General features: G+C 46.4%; 1 protein-coding gene across 4 annotated transcripts in view; it reads left to right on the top strand.

Moving 5' to 3' along the window:
- ADAMTS17 (ADAM metallopeptidase with thrombospondin type 1 motif 17) overlaps positions 1-19,871 on the top strand; it is a 343,034-nt gene that overhangs the window by 208,964 nt on the left and 114,199 nt on the right. For all 4 annotated transcript variants that reach the window (XM_060617804.3, XM_060617802.3, XM_060617803.3 and 1 more), the window contains exons 13-14: positions 8,689-8,855; positions 16,911-17,038. In XM_060617804.3, the coding sequence (XP_060473787.1) occupies positions 8,689-8,855; positions 16,911-17,038 (295 nt within the window). The remainder of the gene's footprint in view (positions 1-8,688; positions 8,856-16,910; positions 17,039-19,871) is intronic.

The following is a 19,871-nucleotide window of genomic DNA, read 5'->3' as shown; positions in this document are numbered from 1 at the left end:
CCAGAAGGTGAGTGTAGCATAGATACGGAATGCGCTGGGGGTAGCACACAGCATCACCCCATGAGCATCCAGAAGGAGAGCAGTCAGCCTCCTAAGACCAAGCAGGAAGCCTTGGGGTGGGACGTGAAGCTATATGCCTATACTTGCTTTTTGCTTCCAAAGCAAAGCCCCCATGTGTCTACTTTCAAAATGCCAGTGACCTGGTGTTCCCACGGATGGATTTTTAAAAATCTCAGTCTTCTACACTTGAGCCTAAGTTACATGTGTTACTTGGATACCTCGAAGGGGAGGCCTTAAACCTGGGATGTCTGCTGCCCTGAAAGGGCGTTAGCAGCCCCATCCTACCCCTGACACCTGGAGCTGCTGTCCGTTAAGCAGTCTGTGCCTCCAGATGGTGAGCAGGTCTGAACCACTTTTGTGACTTTATCTTATAATCTATCTTCATTGAGTAGAACAGAGCAAAAAACATGTGTCACTCAGTTGGAGTGTCTTCCTCTTATCCTGATTCTATGTGTTTATCCACCCCTGAGGGAAAGTGCCTTGGGTTCCTGTTCATCTCAGTGACCCCTTGCCTTGTCCCTGCTCTGCCCTGGGGTCTGCCCAAGGCACTTCAGACTCCGTCCTAACAAGCCACAGTCCTGCCCTGCAGGAGCTCACCTGTCTCTCCACACTTTCAGTCTCTCACCAAAGCCTCTCTACCTTATTGTTTGTCCTTATTTTTAAACATCCTTATCAAGGGGGGCACCTGGGTGGCTCAGTCGGTTGAGCGTCTGACTTCGGCTCAGTCCGTGATCTCAGTTGTGAGTTCGAGCCCCATGTCAGGCTCTGTGCTGACAGCTCAGAGCCTAGAGCCTGCTTCAGATTCTGTGTCTCCATCTCTGCCCCTCCCCTGCTCATGCCTCTGTCTCTCTCTCTCTCTTTCTCTCAAAAGTAAATAAACATTAAAAAAAAATCTTTATCAAGGTATAACATAGAGAAACGGGCACCTGTTCTAGAGCATGCTTCCTGCTGCAGTACTGCCCATCTAGTCAAGTGTGTGTGTTGGGCAGGTGTATGTTCACACAGCGGGAAGGAGTCATTGCCTCCTAACGTGCGTGTATGTGACCGAAGGAGGGTGTGGTTTTGCAGAGCAACCCTACCATATCCACTGCCGTGAGCCACAGTGGGCTTCCACTTGCTCTCAGCGTCACCAGTGCCCCATATTGTCAGTCTTTTCCACGTTGGCCTTTCTGGTGGGTGTAGAGTGGTATCTCCCTGGGGTTTTCATTGGCATTTCCTTTCCAAGTAATGAGGCTGAGCATTGTTTGTGTCTGTGTTTGCCATTTGGATATCTTTTCTTATGATGTGCCCATTCAAGTCATTTCATTTTATATCTGATCTTCTACTTTATTCATGTTTATAAAGTCCCAACAGAGGGGCGCCTGGGTGGCTCAGTTGGTTAAATGTCCAACTCTTGGTTTCAGCTCAGGTCACAATCTCACAGTTTCATGAGTTTGATCCTCGCATCATGCCCTGCACTGACAGGGTGGAGCTTAGTTGGGATTCTCTCTCTCTCTCTCTCTCTCTCTCTCTCTCTCTCTGCCCCTTCCCCCACTCACACCATTTCTGTCTCTCCCAAAATAAATAAATAAACTTAAAAAAACCAACAGAGTACAAGTAGAAATTGAGGATTAATGTGGGAGAAGCATCTTGAAAAGTCCATCACATCCCAGCTGACTATACTCGTAGGTCAGGCTGGCTTCTCAGTCTCACAACAGCTGATGGGCAGCCCCCTTGCCAGCCTGCTCCGGCTGCATCCAGAACCTCTTGGGAATCACACTTCTTATCTCCACCTCTTACCCACTGAGCTTTGTTCTATCATATTAGATCTTTGATTTCCTCATCTGAAGGATGCAGGCAGAAACCCCTTCAGATGTCTTGCATAGATTTATCAAGGTAATGGTTCCAAAGAACAGGTAACAGGTAAGCCCTCTGGCCATATTAGTCTATAATTGCAGTGTATGTGAAAGTGCCTCTTTATATATAAGCTCTTCACCTGTGTCCTCAGCTGACCACACCTCACCTCAAGATGAGATTTCAAATTACTGTGTCATATCCCCATCTATTTCCGTGAGTCCTTGTGAGGCTATGGAGCCTGACAGGCTTGTCTGTGCCTTGCAGCCCTCTTAGGAAAGGCTGAGGGAAGGACATAGGTCTACTTTTAGCCCTCAAAAAGAAACAGTTCTTTTCTACCAGAATTCTGTTATTTCACCTGTCCCTCATTTTAGCCATGTCAAGCTTGGTTTCTGTTGTTTTGGTTTTCCTAGGTGTCTTTTTATTTTATCCATGCTGCGTAGCCAAGAGAATCTTACCAGAGTGAATGAGAACCTCAGCCCTCTGCTCCTCAGACATGGGGAGGGTGATCTCTCCTGCCTGTGTCTGCCAACCCCAATACAGCATGCCCTAAAGCCCTTGTGTCCATACAAGTGAAGCTTGGCACACTCACATGACGTGGGTTCCTTGGTGAAGTTGGCCCCCTCCTTCCAAGTCCTCTCACCACAGAACTTCAGTTTGTGGACCACCCTGTCACACACACCCTTCCCACACATTGATGCTCCTCTCTCTTCCTATATGGAGGGTGTCTTTCTGTTGTCTCACACCAGTGTATACCTGGGAAGCCATCACTGGTGTCATGGTAGCTCTCAGATAACCCAGATTATAGACACAGTCATGAAGAAGGAAGGGGCTGACCATAGATTGACATACTGGGATGATTTGGGTAAGAAATCATGCTACTCATGGATTGCTTCTCTCTTTTTCCTGTGTTGTTCAAATAATGACCCAAAGGAAAACAAGAAAAATCAATGCTTTGGGCCATTTTCTTTTTGAGCAGGAAATTTTAATGTAAAAACAAAAAAAAACATTAGCTATAACAGGTGATTGGACAAATGGGAATTAACTGCTAAGAGATAAAGAGAACACCGGAAGAGCACTGAAAGAGCAAATATAAAAGTGGCCACTGTCATTGGATCTGAGGCAAAGTACCCAAAGAAGGAACAAATACAGATGAAGGTGCCCATCTCTCTCTCCCTCCCTCCCCTCCCTCTCCCTCCCTCTCTCCCTCTGCCTCTCCCTTTCCTTCTCCCTCCCTCCCTCCCTCCCTCCCTCCCTCCCTCCCTCCCTCTCTCTCTCTCTCTTTCTCTCTCTCTCTCTCTCTCTCTCTCTGTCTCTGTCTCTCTCATACACACACACACACACACACACACACACACACACACACACGGGTGAGATTCCTTGGACTTTGTTGGAGTGAATGAAACTAAGGCTCATTGGATGAGGGAGAAGTTTGCAGAGATGGCGCACTGGTAGAACCCTCTGGAAAGTCACACTAAGGGGTGTTAGGGAAAGCTATCCAAGGGGAGAGACTACACCTGAAACCAGGCTGGGAATTTCCCCAAAGCATTGGTGTTCTTGGAAGCCGCCCTATGGGATGAATGCTGCCCTAGGGAAGTAGCCTGCATCACAGGCCACTGCAGGAGTCTGCTGAAAGGAATTAATTACCAGAACCAGAGAGAAAAGTCTGTTCTTTCTCTAGCATCACTCTAGTGCTTACAAAGCTTAGCATCATGCCTGCTTGACTGGAGATCTTTAATTCCTTATACGGCCTTAAGTCACCATCTAGCATTTTCTCATTTGAACTGTGAAGGACTCTCTAGTATTTTGTGTAGAGCAGGTCTGGTAGTAAAAACAAACAAACAGGGGCACCTGGGTGGCTCAGTTGGTTGAGCGTCCGGCTTTGGCTCAGGTCATGATCTCGCGGTCTGTGAGTTCGAGCCCCAGGTCGGGCTCTGTGCTGACAGCTTGGAGCCTGGAGCCTGCTTCGGATTCTGTGTCTCCCTCTCTCTCTGCTCCTCCCCTGCTCATGCTCTGTCTCTCTCTGTCAAAAATAAGATAAACATTAAAAAAATAAAAACAAACAAAAACGTCCTCAATTTTTACTTATCTGGAAATGTCTGAATTTCTCCATCATTTTTTTGAATGACAGTTTTGCTGGATATAGAATTCTTAGTTGATAGATTTTTTTTCTTTGAGAACTTTGAATGTATAAAGCCACTGCCTTCTCGTCTCCAAAGTTTCTAATGAGAAATAGGCTCATAATTTATTGAGATTGTCTTGTATGTGGTGTTTGTTGACTCTCTCTTGCTACTTTTAAGATTCTCTCTCTCTCTCTCTCTTTTTTTTTTTTTTTTTGACAGTTTGATTGAAAAATGTATCAGTGAATTTATCCTACTGGGATTTTGTTGAGCTTCTTGGATTTGTAGATTCATGCCTTTCTTCTACATTTAAATTTGATGATTCTGTCTTTTGCCTGCTTAAATCTGCTTTTGAACCACCTGGTGAATTTTTCATTTCTGTTATTATATTTTTCAACTCTGGAATTTAACTTTTCATCATTTCTATCTCTACTGATACTCTCATTTTCTCATACATCATTTTTATTTATATCTTCCTTCAGTATTTTGAGCATTTTTAAGACAGTTGTTTTAAGTCTTTGTCTAATAAGCCCAACATCTGAGTTTCCCCAGACCCAGTTTCTGCTTATGTATTTTGTTCCTTTGATTGGGCCATACTTTCCTTTCCCTTTGTATCCCTTGTGATTTTGTTGTTGTTGTTGTTGAAAACTGGACATTCGAATCTTATAATGTAGCCTTGATAATCAGCTTCCCCCTGTCCCATGATTTGCTGTTTCTTTGTTGTTAAAAAGTTTTTCTATGCTGGGGATCAACCTGAAGTGAAAGTATAAGGTCTTCTCAAGCCTTTAATGAGACTTCATCTTTCCCTGAGCATACTTGGTGGCTTTCTAAATTTTCCCATATGTGCAGTTGCTTCTTAATGACTTAATCCTTAAATATCTGACTCCCAAAAGGGAGAAAAGAAGGGAATAATGTATTGCTCATTGAAATTCCCGGGAAGTCACTTCAGCTCAGAGGAGTTGCAACAATGGTGGCCACCCTCTGTCCCCACATCTCAGAAATCAAAAGTAGCACTGAATAATCAGAACAGAACCCCAGTATTTGGAGAATAAGGTTCTCATTGTCCACCCTGGCTCCAGCCAGCCACATCAGGAATACAGGCACAGCTGCCTGCCGTGGGGCTGGAGTGTGGAGGACAGATAGCCACTACCACAATAAAGGCTGAAATTTATCTAAATTCACCACAGCTTACCAGCCAAACTTTTTCCAGGAGGTTGCACGCTTTCAAACAGACTCCAGAATTTCAAAATGGTCACTTCAGACAGTTTTTGCCAATACAATTATCATCTAAGTGGAGAAATGGATCCCTGGTGCTTCCTACTCCACCATCTTCCTGACCTTGCTCTGTCTTTTGGTCATTTTTTAAAAATTTTCTTTTTTTTAATGTTTATTTTTAAGAAAGAGAGAGAGACAAAGCATGAGCAGGACAGGGGCAGAGAGAGGGAGACACAGAATCAGAAGCAGGCTCCAGGCTCTGAGCTGTCAGCACAGAGCCCGACATGGGGCTCAAACTCACTAACCACAAGATCATGACCTGGGTCCAAGTTGGACGCTCAACCAACTGAGCCACCCAGGCGCCCCTATCTTTTGGTCATTTTAAGATAAATTTTGATAATATAGTTCAACTCAGTCTAACTACCGTTTGTTAACAGTTTGTTAACTTGCCTGTGCAAGTTTCTCTGCTAAAAGCTACAGAAAAGTAGGAGGAAGACAGTAATCTAGCTCACCATTTCACAAGGTTGATAATAAGCAGTATAGCAGAGAACCAAGCCGGGTCAGGACAGGCTCCAGGTAGAAAATAAAAAGAGGCTGCAGGGTGGAGGTGGCCTCAAGGATGGACAGAGAGTCGGGGTGGGGGGTGGAGAAGATGGGACAGTGAGCTAGATGGGTGGCTGAAAGGGGACTTGCCCGTGGGAGAAGGGACAGGGAGAAGAAACAAGATAAACAGAGTTCAGGAAGAAAGCACCCTGAGGCACATGAGGAATCCCTCCAGGCCCACTTTCTCCTGGATCCAGGAGTTTTCTCATCCTGTCTAATCTCTCCACCAACCTGCTATTAACCATAAAGTTAGTTGGTTTATGAGGGTCAGTCAGATGCAAACCTGGAAAAAACAATTGACACAGGTGGGTACAATGGAAGCTAAAATAAAGCTCGGTGATATCTCAGGAGCGTAATTACATGATGTGCACAGATCTCAGTTCACACCCTAAACTATGTAGGAAAACATAGCTTTCTTTATTTTTCTAGAAACCAATTTTTCATTTGCATTTGTGTTTTTGATTTTTTTAATTTGTGTTTTTGAACTCCATTCTAGTCCATGTTGGATTCTTAATCACTTCCGGAGTTTTTGCCCCATTTTCCCTGAGTCTGCAGCTAAGTTCAGTGATCCTTGTGTCGTCTGGTATGTTTGTCCTCTAGGGCTGCCATGACCAACTGCTACTAACTGGGTGGCATAAACAACACAAGTTTTTTCGCTTCTAGTTCTGGAGGCCAGAATTGCCAGATCAAGGTCTTGGAAGGATTGGTTCCTTCAGAAGGCTGTGAAGGAGAATCTGTTCCTTGCACCTCTCCTAACTGCTTAGTGGCTTGCTGGTGATCTTTGTCGTTCCTTAGAGTATAGAAACATCACCCTGATTTCTGTCTTCATCTCTGCATGGTGCTCTCCCTCTGTGTTTCCATCTCCATATTTCCCCTTTTTATAACAAGACTAGTCATATTGGATTAGGAACTCACCCTGCTCTGGTATGATCTCATCTTAATTAACTACATCTGCAGTGGTCCTATTTTTAAATAAGGCCACATTCTGAGGCATTGGGGTTAGGACTTCATATGATTTTAGGATGGACACAATTCAACCTAGAACTTCTCACCATACAGCATCTGTAGCCTTACCCATCCCTTCTCTGATCCCAGCCATGGGAACTTGGCCTATTACAAAGAAGATGTCCTCCTGCTGGTCCGCATGGCTTTTCCCCTCTCTGTTTCTTCCACAGTGTGCTTTGTGGCACAGGAACCCATTCATCTGTTTACACTTGGTATGCAGGCCCTAGGTTCTTGGGAGGCTGTCTGAGACTCTCTCTATGCCATGCAATCATTTCTCTGAGATCCAGCTGCCTGCCTTGTGCTCTGGGAAGGAAAAAGAACAAAAGGTCCCTCTGTTCTCAGATCCTGTAAACCTCAGAGAGGTTCTGCTATTTCCTAACTTGGAGATCAGAACTCAGGGTCCCTCTCTGGATCCACCAGTATGTACCCTCTCACAAGGCTGTCACCATGCCCAGGTGAGAGAGATGTCTGGTGTATATGAAATGGTCATAGGGGTATGAAAGAAGCCTTTCTTCCCATTCCAGATGTTTTCTCCAACACATTTATGCAGACAAAGAGCTGGAAAACAATGGCCCATGGACCAAATCTGGTTCATCACCTGGTTTTCTAAATAAGGTGTTATTGGCGCACAGTTATGCCCTTTTGTTTATGCATCATCTCTGGCTCCTTTTTTGCTACAGTGGCAGAGTTGAGTAGTTCCTACAGAAATATTCACCATCTGGCCCTTTGCCAAAAATGTTTGTAGAGCCCCTGGTGTAGACTTTTGTGACACAAAAGCCTGAGGACTTCTGCTGTGATGTATCTCCCCTCATGTGATCAGAGGGTGGCCTCCAGTTGTCTAAACACAAGGAATGGCAAAGGGAGGAAAAGAAATACTTAGTATGAAATGGTTAATGTGTCAAAAATATCTTGCCAACAGGTAAATGCAATTTGTGAGAATCCATTGAGCAAAACAATTGTGATTTGTGTTCTTTTCTCTTGAATGCTCAATTTCAGTAAAAAGTACAGGGAGAAAACAGCGGTACTCCATCATGGTGATTTGGGTCTCGTGGAAATGAAAGGAGCCACTGAGGTTGCTTGGTTCAGAGCCTGATGGGGACACCCCAGGGCCTCATGGGAGCAGTGGGCAGAGCCACGTTTCAGCCACAGCTGGACCAGCATCCTGTTATTCCTCCTCAGTGCCCCTCACACACATGGGCTAGGCCAGAGAACACAGCTGAGTCTCCGGAACTGCTTAGAACCCCAGTCTAAGCACAGAGCTGGGACCCATGCCATGTCATTGATCACATTTGGTCTCACGCTTGCCCCAGCAAAGGTTGCAGAGCCCGGATCTGACCAGTCTCCACCCAAAGCCCATGAACAAGTTAATTAATCATTCTGATTCTTTTTATTATAAAGTAAACAAGAGCTATTTACTCATACTTAGTGACCTCCAGAATGTATGCAGGAGCCATTTAAAGGCCTTTGTTTTATAGAAAAATAAAACAAACAAACAGACAAAAAAAACCCACACACTAAAAATTCCCCTTTGGGTTTTCAGTGTTACAGATGGCCAAGTTTTAGGTTCAGATGAAAGACACAATTTGTGGATCTTGCCGAACTTATACTCACTGTATTCTATTTCCAGATGACCCTGATTTACAGTTCTTGGATGCATTTTTCTGATGGCTCACTTAAACATGCCGTCAGCACGGGGCTGGGATTGCCGAGATATGGTGTGTAAGAGCAGAGGGAGGGTGCTTTGGAAACTTTGCCTGACCCCTCCCCCTTTTGGCAAGAGAGGCAAAATCCAAATGCCCCTGCTGTTTCCACAGCACTGTCTGGTTAACACGGACCTTTCTCTTCCTTCTAGCCCTGGGCCTGGAGGCACGCACTGCCTGGGCGCCAGCGTGGAGCACGCCGTCTGCGAGAACCTTCCCTGCCCCAAGGGCCTGCCCAGCTTCCGGGACCAGCAGTGCCAGACGCATGACCGGCTCAGCAGCAAGAAGAAGGGCCTGCTGACAGCAGTAGTGGTTGATGGTAAAGGCATATGGCACGTCCTTTCACAGTGCCCTCCCCCCTTCTCCAAGAATGTAAACACCTCCTGGGAAAACCCACAGGGCCCCCCCTTCCCAGCAATCCATCCAACAGGACGCTCCAGTCCTGCTACCCCAGGAAGCAGTGGGCCCACTTCTCAAGCAGTGGGGTTGAACTTGGATGACCCAGCCCTGGGAGATTTCTTAAAAGCAGCTGTGAGGCGGGCAGCAGACCAGAATTGTCCTGCACCCCCATTTGCAGCGAGGCGGGTGTGCTGGCGGCCTGCCGCACAGTGCCATGTGCTGAGGGGCCCAGGGCCAGCTTTGAGGAGAGCAAGGCTCTGCAGGGACAGGATGGTGGGTCTCTGTGTCTGCTGTCTCTATTTCCAAGGTTGATGCTTTCTTGCATTTCTTTCTCGGTTCGTTTTGGGGTTGGCTTTTACTCTTTGCCTAGAGTGTTTGAAAAAAAAAAAAGTTTGGAGGCCAGTTCACAACTCGCCGAAGACGATGATAGGCACAGGTCACGTTTTCCTTCCAAGAGATTTCTCCCAACTCAAGGGAGGCTTCCCCATGGGCCGCTGCAGGCATTTCCAGTGGCTGATAAACTTCTAGGTGGTATATCTTGTCTGTAGGATTTGTGATGTCTATTTATCATTGATAAAGACTGCCTTCCCCCCCAGCCTCCCCCCCCCCCACACACACCCACACAGCCTCCTGTGGCCATGGCCTAGTTCAGGGTTTTTTAGACTTTTGTCTCCTGGAGATAAGACTGTATTGTAATGATGACAATATGGTCCTATTTGTTGAGCACATCATATGCCAGGCACAGGTTAGCTCTGCATACATCATCTCAATTAATATGCATAATGAGCCATGCAGAGAGGAGAGGTTACGGGTCATGGGACCTATCTGAGTCCCTGCAGCTGATAAGAAGCAGGGAGGGACCCCAGTTCTGGAGGAGGTGACTCAGAAAATAACCAACTATCATCTGGCTTCCCATACTCGAGTAAGAGAGCATGACTTCAGAAGTGTCAAGTGAAGAGGCTTTAATAAGAACTGCAGTAACAGAGTCTCTAAGGCTTCTGTAGGAGAATGAAGTTCCTGTGCCAGGTCTTAGGTTTCTTCTTTGTGGTTTAAAGAACTTCTAAAATCTACATGCTGCAGTCTGTTCTTACAGGGTCAAGTGTACCTAGCTGTAGGGGTAGACCCAGACATCACAGGGAGTAATGACCTCAGACCTGTCGCTTTTAACCCAGCAACCTGACCCACGTGCTTTGAACTGAGTTGTAAAATAACATGAGATGCTCTAAATCATCGCAGATAATACCGACCCGCTCGGCTATGGGCTCATTTAAAAGCATCTGGGAGCTCCCCAGACCTTTTCCTTTTTAAAAAAGAACACCACCGTTTGGAGCTGTGTGATTGTAGGTATACCATCACATAACCAAGACTTCAAGAGAAGAGCAGCCTCCGTACCCTCAGCCGTTTCTGCAGACCAAGGAGAGAGGAGGCCGAGCAGACTCGCCCTCCCCAAAGGAACACATGCAGCTGGACGCAGGGGCTCGCCCAGGATCCTCACTTCTCTCTGCCTGGCCATTCCTCAGATGCAGGAAGACACAGGAGGCTTCCACATGTCACGAGCACATTCAAGCCCCTAATCTGGAGGGAGCAAGCCCCAAGCAGAAGCTGTTTCCAGCACTGCAGTCAGTTCTGATGTGGAGCAGACTTGTTTCCATACCATCAGCCATCCCAGCCTGCTGGGTAAAGACCCCTTAGGCCCTCTGTCGTGTCCTCTGCTGCTTGTCAGGAGCAAAAAGAGGTCAGATCTAAGAAAGACTCACCCATTTCCACCCAGCTATGCACACAGAGTTGTTATTCTTTCCTTGGTCTGCTTCAGCTTTCAGTCCTCTTTTATTCGATGCAGAAATCCCACTTAAATGGCTGGTTTTCCACAGATTTCTCCAAGTCCAGATTAAGCTTCTATTTTACTTGTAACCACTTTTGGATCACTGAGCTCCTTAGTTCTCTTATCATCACAGTGGCTGAAACTGATGTCTGCCCTGGATCCCCCTCCAAAGAAGCTTCTCAGGGCAGCAATTTGGGGAAGCTTGCCGGATTCAGAATATGTTCTTGCCCACTCACTTTTCATGTCTCTCTACCAAAACCATCAATAATTATAGCTAGAGTGCTACTGCCTTTGATCTGGAAAGCACTACCCTATTTGATAAGGACAGCTAGCGGGCAGTATGCATTTTGTCTTTGAAGGAGGGACCCCAAGTTCAGGGCTTTGCAAGGGTAGCTTGACACCTCCTCCTCCGGGGTGGAATTGTCATGACTTCTTGCATATTTGGTTTCATTTCCCTGTCAAATATAAACAGAAGCCAGCATTTGTGAAAGGAGCATTTAACAAGGATGAAAACAAAATAATAAATGGCCAATTCAGAGGGCAAGGGGGAGAATACAGATTATAAGTGCGTTCTTCTGAAAAATCAGCTTATAAAAGGCCCAATTCTAGCTCAGCCGTGATGGGAACGATTCCTGTGGTCGGGCTCTGGGCTCTCTCGAAGCCCATTATGACTGCCCTATTCATAGCATTGCTATCACTGCGGAATTCTTTGGCGAGTGACGCACAGTTCAAGAAAGGGGAAGCTATATTTTTTCTTTTTTTTCCTGCTGAAAAAAAAAAAAGAATTCTTGCAGAGGTAGATTTTCCAAGAGAGGTCTCAGGACCACAAATCCATACCACCTCTAAAAGAAGACAAAGGCTCTCCTTAGAAAATAGTTCTGGGTGGGAAAGCCTTTAGACAGAAACCCATTGAGATGCCCTGTTGCCAGACCCACCCCATTTCTGCTTTCCCCATGGAATCTCATTTAAGTAGAAACCTTCAGGAGTTCAGTCCTTCCCGCCCAAGCCAGCAGGCCACATGCCCACTGAAGTGTCGGAGGGCTTGGCGAAGGCCATGTCTGGACGTGGAGGTGCATTCCCAGCGCCTCCCCGGCATGGCAGGAGCCACTCTGGGTCTCAGCCTTCCAGGGGCTGGAGGGTATGATGGTTAAGGACTCTCTGACTGCAGTTTGGCCAAGCTGACTCCACTTGCTTAATGAAAAAGAGAAAGTTTTTGCAAAGATGAAGGGTGTCTCAGATCCCGAGGGCCCAGATGAGGGTCTGAGGCCAGGGCCTCTGAAAATATCCGAACCCCCTCTCCATGCCCACCACAACTAATGTGTTTGTGAGTCGTATCTTCCTGCCCCCCACCTGCAGACTGGCTTTCTCATGATTTGTCCACATGCAGGCTGATGGGTCACCCACAGCACCTTTCCTGATAAAGGACCTTTATCCTTTATCTGAGCGCTTTGGGGCCAGATATGGCCAAACATTTTTGGTGTTAGGTAACAACAGTATATCGACCGTATATTACTTAATACCCCCAGTGGAGCCCTGGGAAGCACCCCACAGTCCAGGGACGCATGTGATATCTCTACCAAGTAATCCATGAACAATCTCTAATGAGGATACTGCACACTACCAACAGCCTCATGTCAGTCAAGCCCGGTTTTGCTGCCAAATGCGTTTGCCACAAATATAAGAACATGCTTGCAGTTTCCAGAGCTTTTTGGAATTCTGGATTATGGATAAGGGGGTATAGACTTATTTCAGATCCATCAATCATGAACAGACACAGCTGTTCCATATCTGAATTTAGTGCTGATTTTTTCAAGAGAGAGACTCTGATTGGTCTACCTGTGGCTACACTTAGTCTAATCAGTTGAGGCGTGGCTATGAGGTTGTGGTGGAGAAAAAGAACTGAGTGGCACAACTACAGTCAAGTGGCTGCTTCTGGTCCAATCAACTAAGGCTTGGCTTTGGACTCATGGTGGGCAGCTTTGGGGATAGGGGACAAAGCAGCCTCCTCAGCATGTACCCCCCCCCCCAAGATAGCCAGCCAGAGCTGGAGTGAGCACTTGTGATGGCCTCAAAATTCAGTGGTGTCTCCACCTTAGTAAGACCTTGTAACCACTTGGCAGAGAGAACAGCAAGAGTGCCAGTAGCCACAAGTGTCCTTTTCATCATGAAGCACCAGGGGGAGTCCTCCAGGCATCCAATGAGCAGATATGATCAGGTGGCTCTCAAGCCCCTGAGCTCATCTCCCCTGCCCTGTGTGGTTTCTTCATCAAAATATAAGTCCTGGAGACAAGTGGGCCAGTGAGAGACCAGGATTTACAGCAGACAGTCCAGCCTCAATCAGAATTTCATCTTGGCACATATCAGCCAAGAGGGACACTCTAAGCTTTCTTTGGAGTGTGTGGTTGTATAGCTTTTAAGATTTGACCTCCTTCTGTACTACTAAGAATGTAAGATACTGTGCTCAGAGAAAATCACAGCACCTTATTTATCTGGAGGTTAATTGCCCATCCAATGGGAATATTCAGGGAATTTTGAGGGGCTTCTCCTCAAGTTTTATAAAGGTTATCCTGAGTCCCTTTGGGAGAGAGTACTACACCTTCCTAGAGGTGTGGGGTACCCTAAATTCTGAGCACAGACCTCAGAAAAGGAGATGGACAAATGGAGTTTCAGTCTGAGCAAAGGAAGGAAGTGTTATGTCTGAACTCTGTTCTGGAGTCTGGGTGCCCCCAGACTTCCCAAGCCAAGGAGGACAGTGTCTGCAGCTGCAAGAGTCCAGTGTGGACAGAGTTGAGTATACTTTCTTGCCTGGGGTCATTGCTAAAAATCCTCCATTTGAGGTCAACCCCCCTGCTTTGGAGAATCTCTACTTTCCTGTTTACACCAAAGAGCCCCCCAAAATCTTCACCCCTCGAAGTCTGGTCTTTATAACTTGTCTCAAAAGACCCTCTACTTTTTCACCCAAATCCCATTTCCATTTCTGCTCAAGTCAGAGTATATTCAGAAGCCAGAAACATTCATGAAACTAGTGGTTTGTTTTCAGTAACACCATTTTGTCTCTTGGTTTTTTTGGCCCCCAGTGTCCGAAAGAAAACTAGGCTGGCACAAAGAGGCTAGGGTCTGGCCTTGCCAATCAAGAGACTCTGGGTAGCCTGTACCTTTTCTGAGCTTCACATGCTCGTCTATAAGATGGAGCAATGACAGCACCCACCTGAAGTGCACAGGTACTACTTAGCATGCTGCCTTGTACACGAAATATAATTAATGTTATTTGTGATTTTATCAACATCATCACCATTATTACTGCTATTGTACAAATCACTTCAAAGCTCAGTTATGCCAAGTATTGAGGCAGTTTAAAGGTAAAATACGTAGTTTTCAGATTTCTTGGACCCAGGGGACCCTTCCTTCCTTACAATGTAACATTAGAGGAAGCCTACCTAGGATGTGAAGAAGATACACCCATCAACTCAGACTGGGGGCTGTGGTGCTGCATTCTCCCAGTCATTCCCCAAGGTGCTCACAGGAAACCTCAAGGTCCCAAAGAGCACCTCAAAAATTCTGTCAGATGAGCCTCCCAGAACCTGATCTCAGTTTACATTTTAGTCTCCCATACCTCTTCCACTGGCTGCCTTCCTGGGTCATTCCACTTAAATGGAGGGACGACTGCCTCTAGCCTGCTAGCTGGGAAATGGGTCATTCTTTCCACTTAGTGCCCTGTCCTCTGACAGCTCAGGTCCATTTCCTGTGGCTTTTCACAGTCTGCCTCTTCTGGGATTTGCTGTGTACTTGTCCCTTAGACCACCAGGGCCTTGAAAAGCATACACTACTCATCTTTCTTTCCCCACAGTGCCACAAGAGTGCCTTGTGTGGTGGAGGGGCTCAATTCCTGTTTTTTGAATGAATAAACATTGAAACATCATTACTTTACTTACCTGGGAAACTACTCTTCACAGCAGTTTCCGCCCACAACTAACTGGAACAAACAAGCTGAACATTTCTACTGAACCTCTGTAGCTTCTCTCTAGTGTTATAAGACAAGACATCCCACTGGGCATGTTGGTCAGCAGAGCTCCATGAGAGAGGAGCTTTGGAAAGCTGCTGAAAATGTTGGTGGTTTAGTGAATGTCATTCAGTCATGAAAGCCGCAGAGCCTGAGTGAGACAGCACATCTGCTCTGACAAGAACTACCCAGCTGGAATGTCAAGGTCTTCTGAGGCCAAGTCAACTCCAGAAGCCTTTTTCTACCCCTGCCCTTGCTCACCTGAAACCAGTGGAAGGACCCAGTGGAGAAAGATCATGGTGGAAACAAAGGGCCTGACAGAGGCAGCACAGACGTGCTGCTGTTTCTCTCTCTGGAGGTTTCCTTGCAAAATAATCACATAAACATCATTGGAATTAGGTGACACATAGAGAGAAGGGTGCATTCCTCTTTCTCAGTTACATACGGAAGAACAAAATCCATTCATTTATTAAAAAAAGAAGCTTGATTTTTCTGTTAAGATCAAGAACAAGGCAAGGATTTTTTTTTTTCACCACTCCTTTTCAACATCATACTGGTAGTCCTAGCTAATGCAATAAGACAAGAAAAGGAAATGAAAAATACACAAATTGGGAAGGGAAAAATAAAACTACCTTTGTTTGCAGATGACATGATGATTTATGTAGAAAATCCAAAAGAATCAACAACAACAACAACAAAAAAAAAAACAAAAAAAAATAGAAGAAAAGAAAAAAACTCCTGGAATTAGTAAATGATTATAGCAAGGTTACAAGATACAAAGTAAATGTACAAAAATCACTTTTGTGTATACCAGCAATGAGCAAATGGAGTTTGAAATTAAAAGCACAATACCATTTACACGAGCACCCAAGAAATGAAATATTTAGGTATAAATCTAACAAAATATGTGTAAGATCTATATGAGAAAAACTGTAAGGAATGAATTTAAAAAATGGGGAGAAATTCCATGTTTCAATGATTCATGACAAGAATCAATATTGTCATGTCAGTTGATCTTGTCAACTTGACCTATAGATTCAGTGCAATCCCGATCAAAATCCCAGGAAGTTATTTTGTAGATACTGAAAAACTAATTCTAAAGTTTATATGGAAAGATTAAAATATTTACCAAGTCCTTCTGCAAGCCAGGTCCTGGACCTGGCCTGAAGACAAGAGAGAAAAATCTCAGTCCCTTGTCCTCCAGGGGCTCCCAGTACTGTCAGTTCTTCAAATCCAAAGATAATAATTAAAATCCATCCCTTTCAAACTCTTTTAGCAATGGAACTCACCTTATAAGAAACCCTCTTGTATATGGAAGTTACTCAAACAATTATAAAACAATAGGATAATAGTTAAGGGCTTTAATGGAGGCATAAGCAAAGTGCAGAGGGAGATTCCATGTCAGAGATGGCATGAGAGGAGAGCTCTGGAGTAGAAGCTTCTAGGGTGATAGGAATCTCCCAGAAAGCTATGTGCAGAGAGAGGTTTCCAAGCATAAGGAAGAGTTTTGGCAAAGGCATGAGAGCTTGTCATGTTCTAGGAGCTCTCTTGGTTCTGACATGACCCTTCCAAGTTGTCCTAGAGGCTGCTATGTTCCTGTATTTTACTCCTGCTCAGTTTCTTCCAGATCTTCTTGCTACATATCTCAGCCCTGCAGTTTTTATCTAACAGCCAGTGGAGCACTAAAGCTTTTAGTAAAAAGCCACTGCTGTAGAGACATCCATGGGGCTCACACCCCCTCCTACCCAAAGGCATTCTGATTCACCTTCTCCCCCTTTCCAGCCCCCACAACAAGAGACGCTCCTAGCCTCACCCTTCATATATATTCAACTCACTTAGATGTTAGCACACAACAAAATGCTTTTTCAACCTGGTATTTTTAATGTCTTAAAGAAAAGGAAGAATAAGATGAATAAAAGCCCACAGAGCCCTCACCCATGTGTTATTCACCTATGCCTGAGGGTCTTTCTCCATTTGTTGTGTTGAGTGTTCCAAGGGGCAGGTCCATGTCTCTGAGCATGTGCCAGGTTCCTGTGACCTTTATTCCATGCTGACCTCTCATCATTTGGGCCACCATCCGTATGCACCTGCACCTTGCATGGCCCACAAACCACTTCCCACATCAATGTCCACCTTCCCCTTTCCCTCCTCAGATAAACCATGTGAACTCTACTGCTCACCCCTTGGGAAGGAGTCCCCGCTGCTGGTGGCCGACAGAGTCCTGGATGGCACACCCTGTGGGCCCTATGAGACCGACCTCTGTGTGCACGGCAAGTGCCAGGTGACATGTTTTCCTTGTGTCTTTGGTGGGGCTTTCTTTGGAGGGGAGCCTCCCTCACCCCAGAAGGTTTCAGGGAGGGGCAGAGCCCTGGGGAGGGAACAGATTTTCTCCATAAGGCACCCATGGTGCTGTCTCCTGCAGCTTGGCACCCCTCCCTCCCTCAGCAGTGACTGAGCATGAAGCTTATCTATAGGCCAGCTGGTAGTTGAGGTGGCTGGAAGAGTAGTGGCGACATCATAATCTCAAAAATCTTAAAATAACTTTAGCCATTCCGGTGAAGGGAACAACAGGTAGAATGCTAAGGTAAGACTGGAGGATGTACGTGCATGTGTTTTTGGACAAGCTATGTTCTGTTCAGCTACAAAAGATCTCGTCGAGCTAAGCAGATTCCTTCACAGGTGGTTCAGTATGCTGAATTGAATGTGCTGGGAATTCAATTCAATATGCTGCCTTTGGGGACAACTGCAATTTAGTCCCCAAAGCCATCCTGGTGTTGGATGTCTGCAACTCATTAGAATGATGATAAGTAACATTCAAGAAGACAAAAGGAAAAAGAGAGGGAGGGAGAGGGGATGGGTAGAAGTGCACCTTCCACCTGCGTTAAATCTGCCTGAGCTGGGGGCTCACCTGAAGCTGGGCCCTCCTGACTCAAGGCTCCCTGGCCCAGCGTAACGGTCCTATTTGTCCATCAGAATGGCCATCCTCCTGATGTGTACAGCAGCTGGAATTGGGGTAGGAGTCAAGAGGGTGTGTGCCCAGAGGGCCATGACTCAGATGATGCCACCCTCCATTGTGCTGTATGTGCCATATTTCCTGCTGATTCAGTTGGGTCTGCACCTGTCATGAGAGAGTCCTCGCCCTCAGCCACAGACATGTGCCCTCCTCATGGTTGAGGCCAGGCTGCCTCAGCTGTGTCCTCAGCAGGTGAGCCCACTGAGAGCCGGAGGAGGCGGTGGCTCCCAGAGCCCTCAGCAGGCAGATGGATAGCAGGGTTGCTGTGCATTTGGCACAGAAAGGAAAACCAGGGCTTGCCTCTGATTTTCACTCTTCCTTGTTTGGCCTCCATTGACCAGCATCTGCAGCATGAGACTAATAAGCAAGGAGTCCACTGACCAAGGGCTTCTGAGGGGTCTTCTCATTTTGCTTGGAAAAGAGAAACCGGATCCCAGGAGCCATGTGCCTACTGATGCTTCGGGGTGCCCACACCTCCCAAAGTCAACACCCATCTCTGATGTCCAGATTCATGGAACTATTAAAAGCATGTGAAAAATTTTAAAGTCTAGGGGTCACGGGAGAGAGAAACTATTATTCCCCCTAACTATACTTACACCAGAAACCTGCCTCCAGGCCTGGGACCGACTGACCCCATAAGGTAGCGCGTCTTGTTCTCTCTGCTTCCCAAGTATGGCTGAGGGCAGCGTTTTGGTGAATCAGTGAAGACAGACAGAGTAAAAGGGGAGGCAGGCAGCAAGACACACAAATGCAACCTCTAAGGTGATTCCTGGGGCCATTTCAACCCTAGTGGATTTTTTTTTCCCTGCGAAGTCCAAACTAGTCCCCAAACGGGATTTTTCAGAAAAAAAGCTTGGCAATATCCAGACCCCTCTGGCCCTGCCTAGCTTTGTTATCAAATCCAGATATGCATGGGTGACAGGCACTAGGTGCCCAAGAGTCTTGGCAAGGCATCCTTCTGGGGAAGGAGGCGGTGATGGTGGTGGAGTTGGACCCTCAGGGCTGCAGCGTTGTCGTGGAGAACGTGCAGGGCCTTGGGGGGTGTGAACACAGGTCTTATCATTGTCACCAAAATGAGGAATTGCTGGCATTTCTCTATAAATCTGCTAGCAAATCAAGTGGAGGATTTTTTTCTTTCCTAACTTACACACTTCCAGGGCCCATCCTACAGTGTGGCGATGAACATTTCTTTAGGACAATTTTCCAAGTAAAAAGCACTTGTACCCTTTAGAAGGCACCATCTGAGCTACCTCTGGGCTGTTGCCAGCATCTTTTGCAATGTCTTGCCAATGTGCAGACATTTCTAAGAGTCCTGAAATTTTCTGGCCAGTGGGGTCAATGTTAAGTGGCCAGACATGATTTCAGCTCTAAGTGGTCAGTGCCAATGGGTCCCTTCTGTGACCTTGGTTCTTTTTTTTTTTTTAATGTTTGTTTATTTTTGAGAGAGAGACAGAGCACAAGTCGTGGGGGGGAGGGGGGGGAGGGGGGAGGGACAGAAAGAGAGGGAGACACAGAATCTGAAACAGGCTCCAGGCTCCAAGTTGTCAGCACAGAGCCCCACGCACAGCTCAAACTTGCGAATTGGGAGATCATGACCTGAGCCAAAGTCGGACATTCAACCTATTGAGCCACCCAGGTGCCCCATGTGACCTTGGTTCTCACTGCACACTCTTCAGTTAGGGAACTTCCCTGCGCCATGACAGCAAAATACCCAGTTTTTCAGTCAGAACAATATGGGTGAGATGCCACCCAAGGTCTCTACCAGGTCTCTGCCAGCCTTCAAGCCAGAACCTGCCCTACACTTGGGCGTGATGGCAGTAACATGGGTACACCTTCCTTGCCATTCCCGGATGCCACCCCTTCCCTAACCCCCACCCCAGTCTCTCTCAAATGCCTCAAACGATCATTGCATTTACTGACAGCTGAAGTGAGACTAGCACTAACCAGGCACCACTGCTCAGCACAGGAGCACTAGGGCACACAGGTACAGACAGTGGCCCCTCTGGCCATGCTCTGTGGCAGGTGGGCAGGCTCATGCTCATCAGAGCCTTGCCCCACCTGTCAGTTCTCAGAACTGCCATCTCCTCTGCATGGATGTTCC

The sequence above is a fragment of the Panthera onca genome, chromosome B3, assembly GCF_046562875.1.
Source record: "Panthera onca isolate mPanOnc1 chromosome B3, mPanOnc1 haplotype 2, whole genome shotgun sequence".
NCBI classification, from domain to species: Eukaryota; Metazoa; Chordata; class Mammalia; order Carnivora; family Felidae; genus Panthera; species Panthera onca.
Note: the sequence above shows the minus strand (reverse complement) of the source record. Positions and strands in the feature narration are given on the sequence as shown.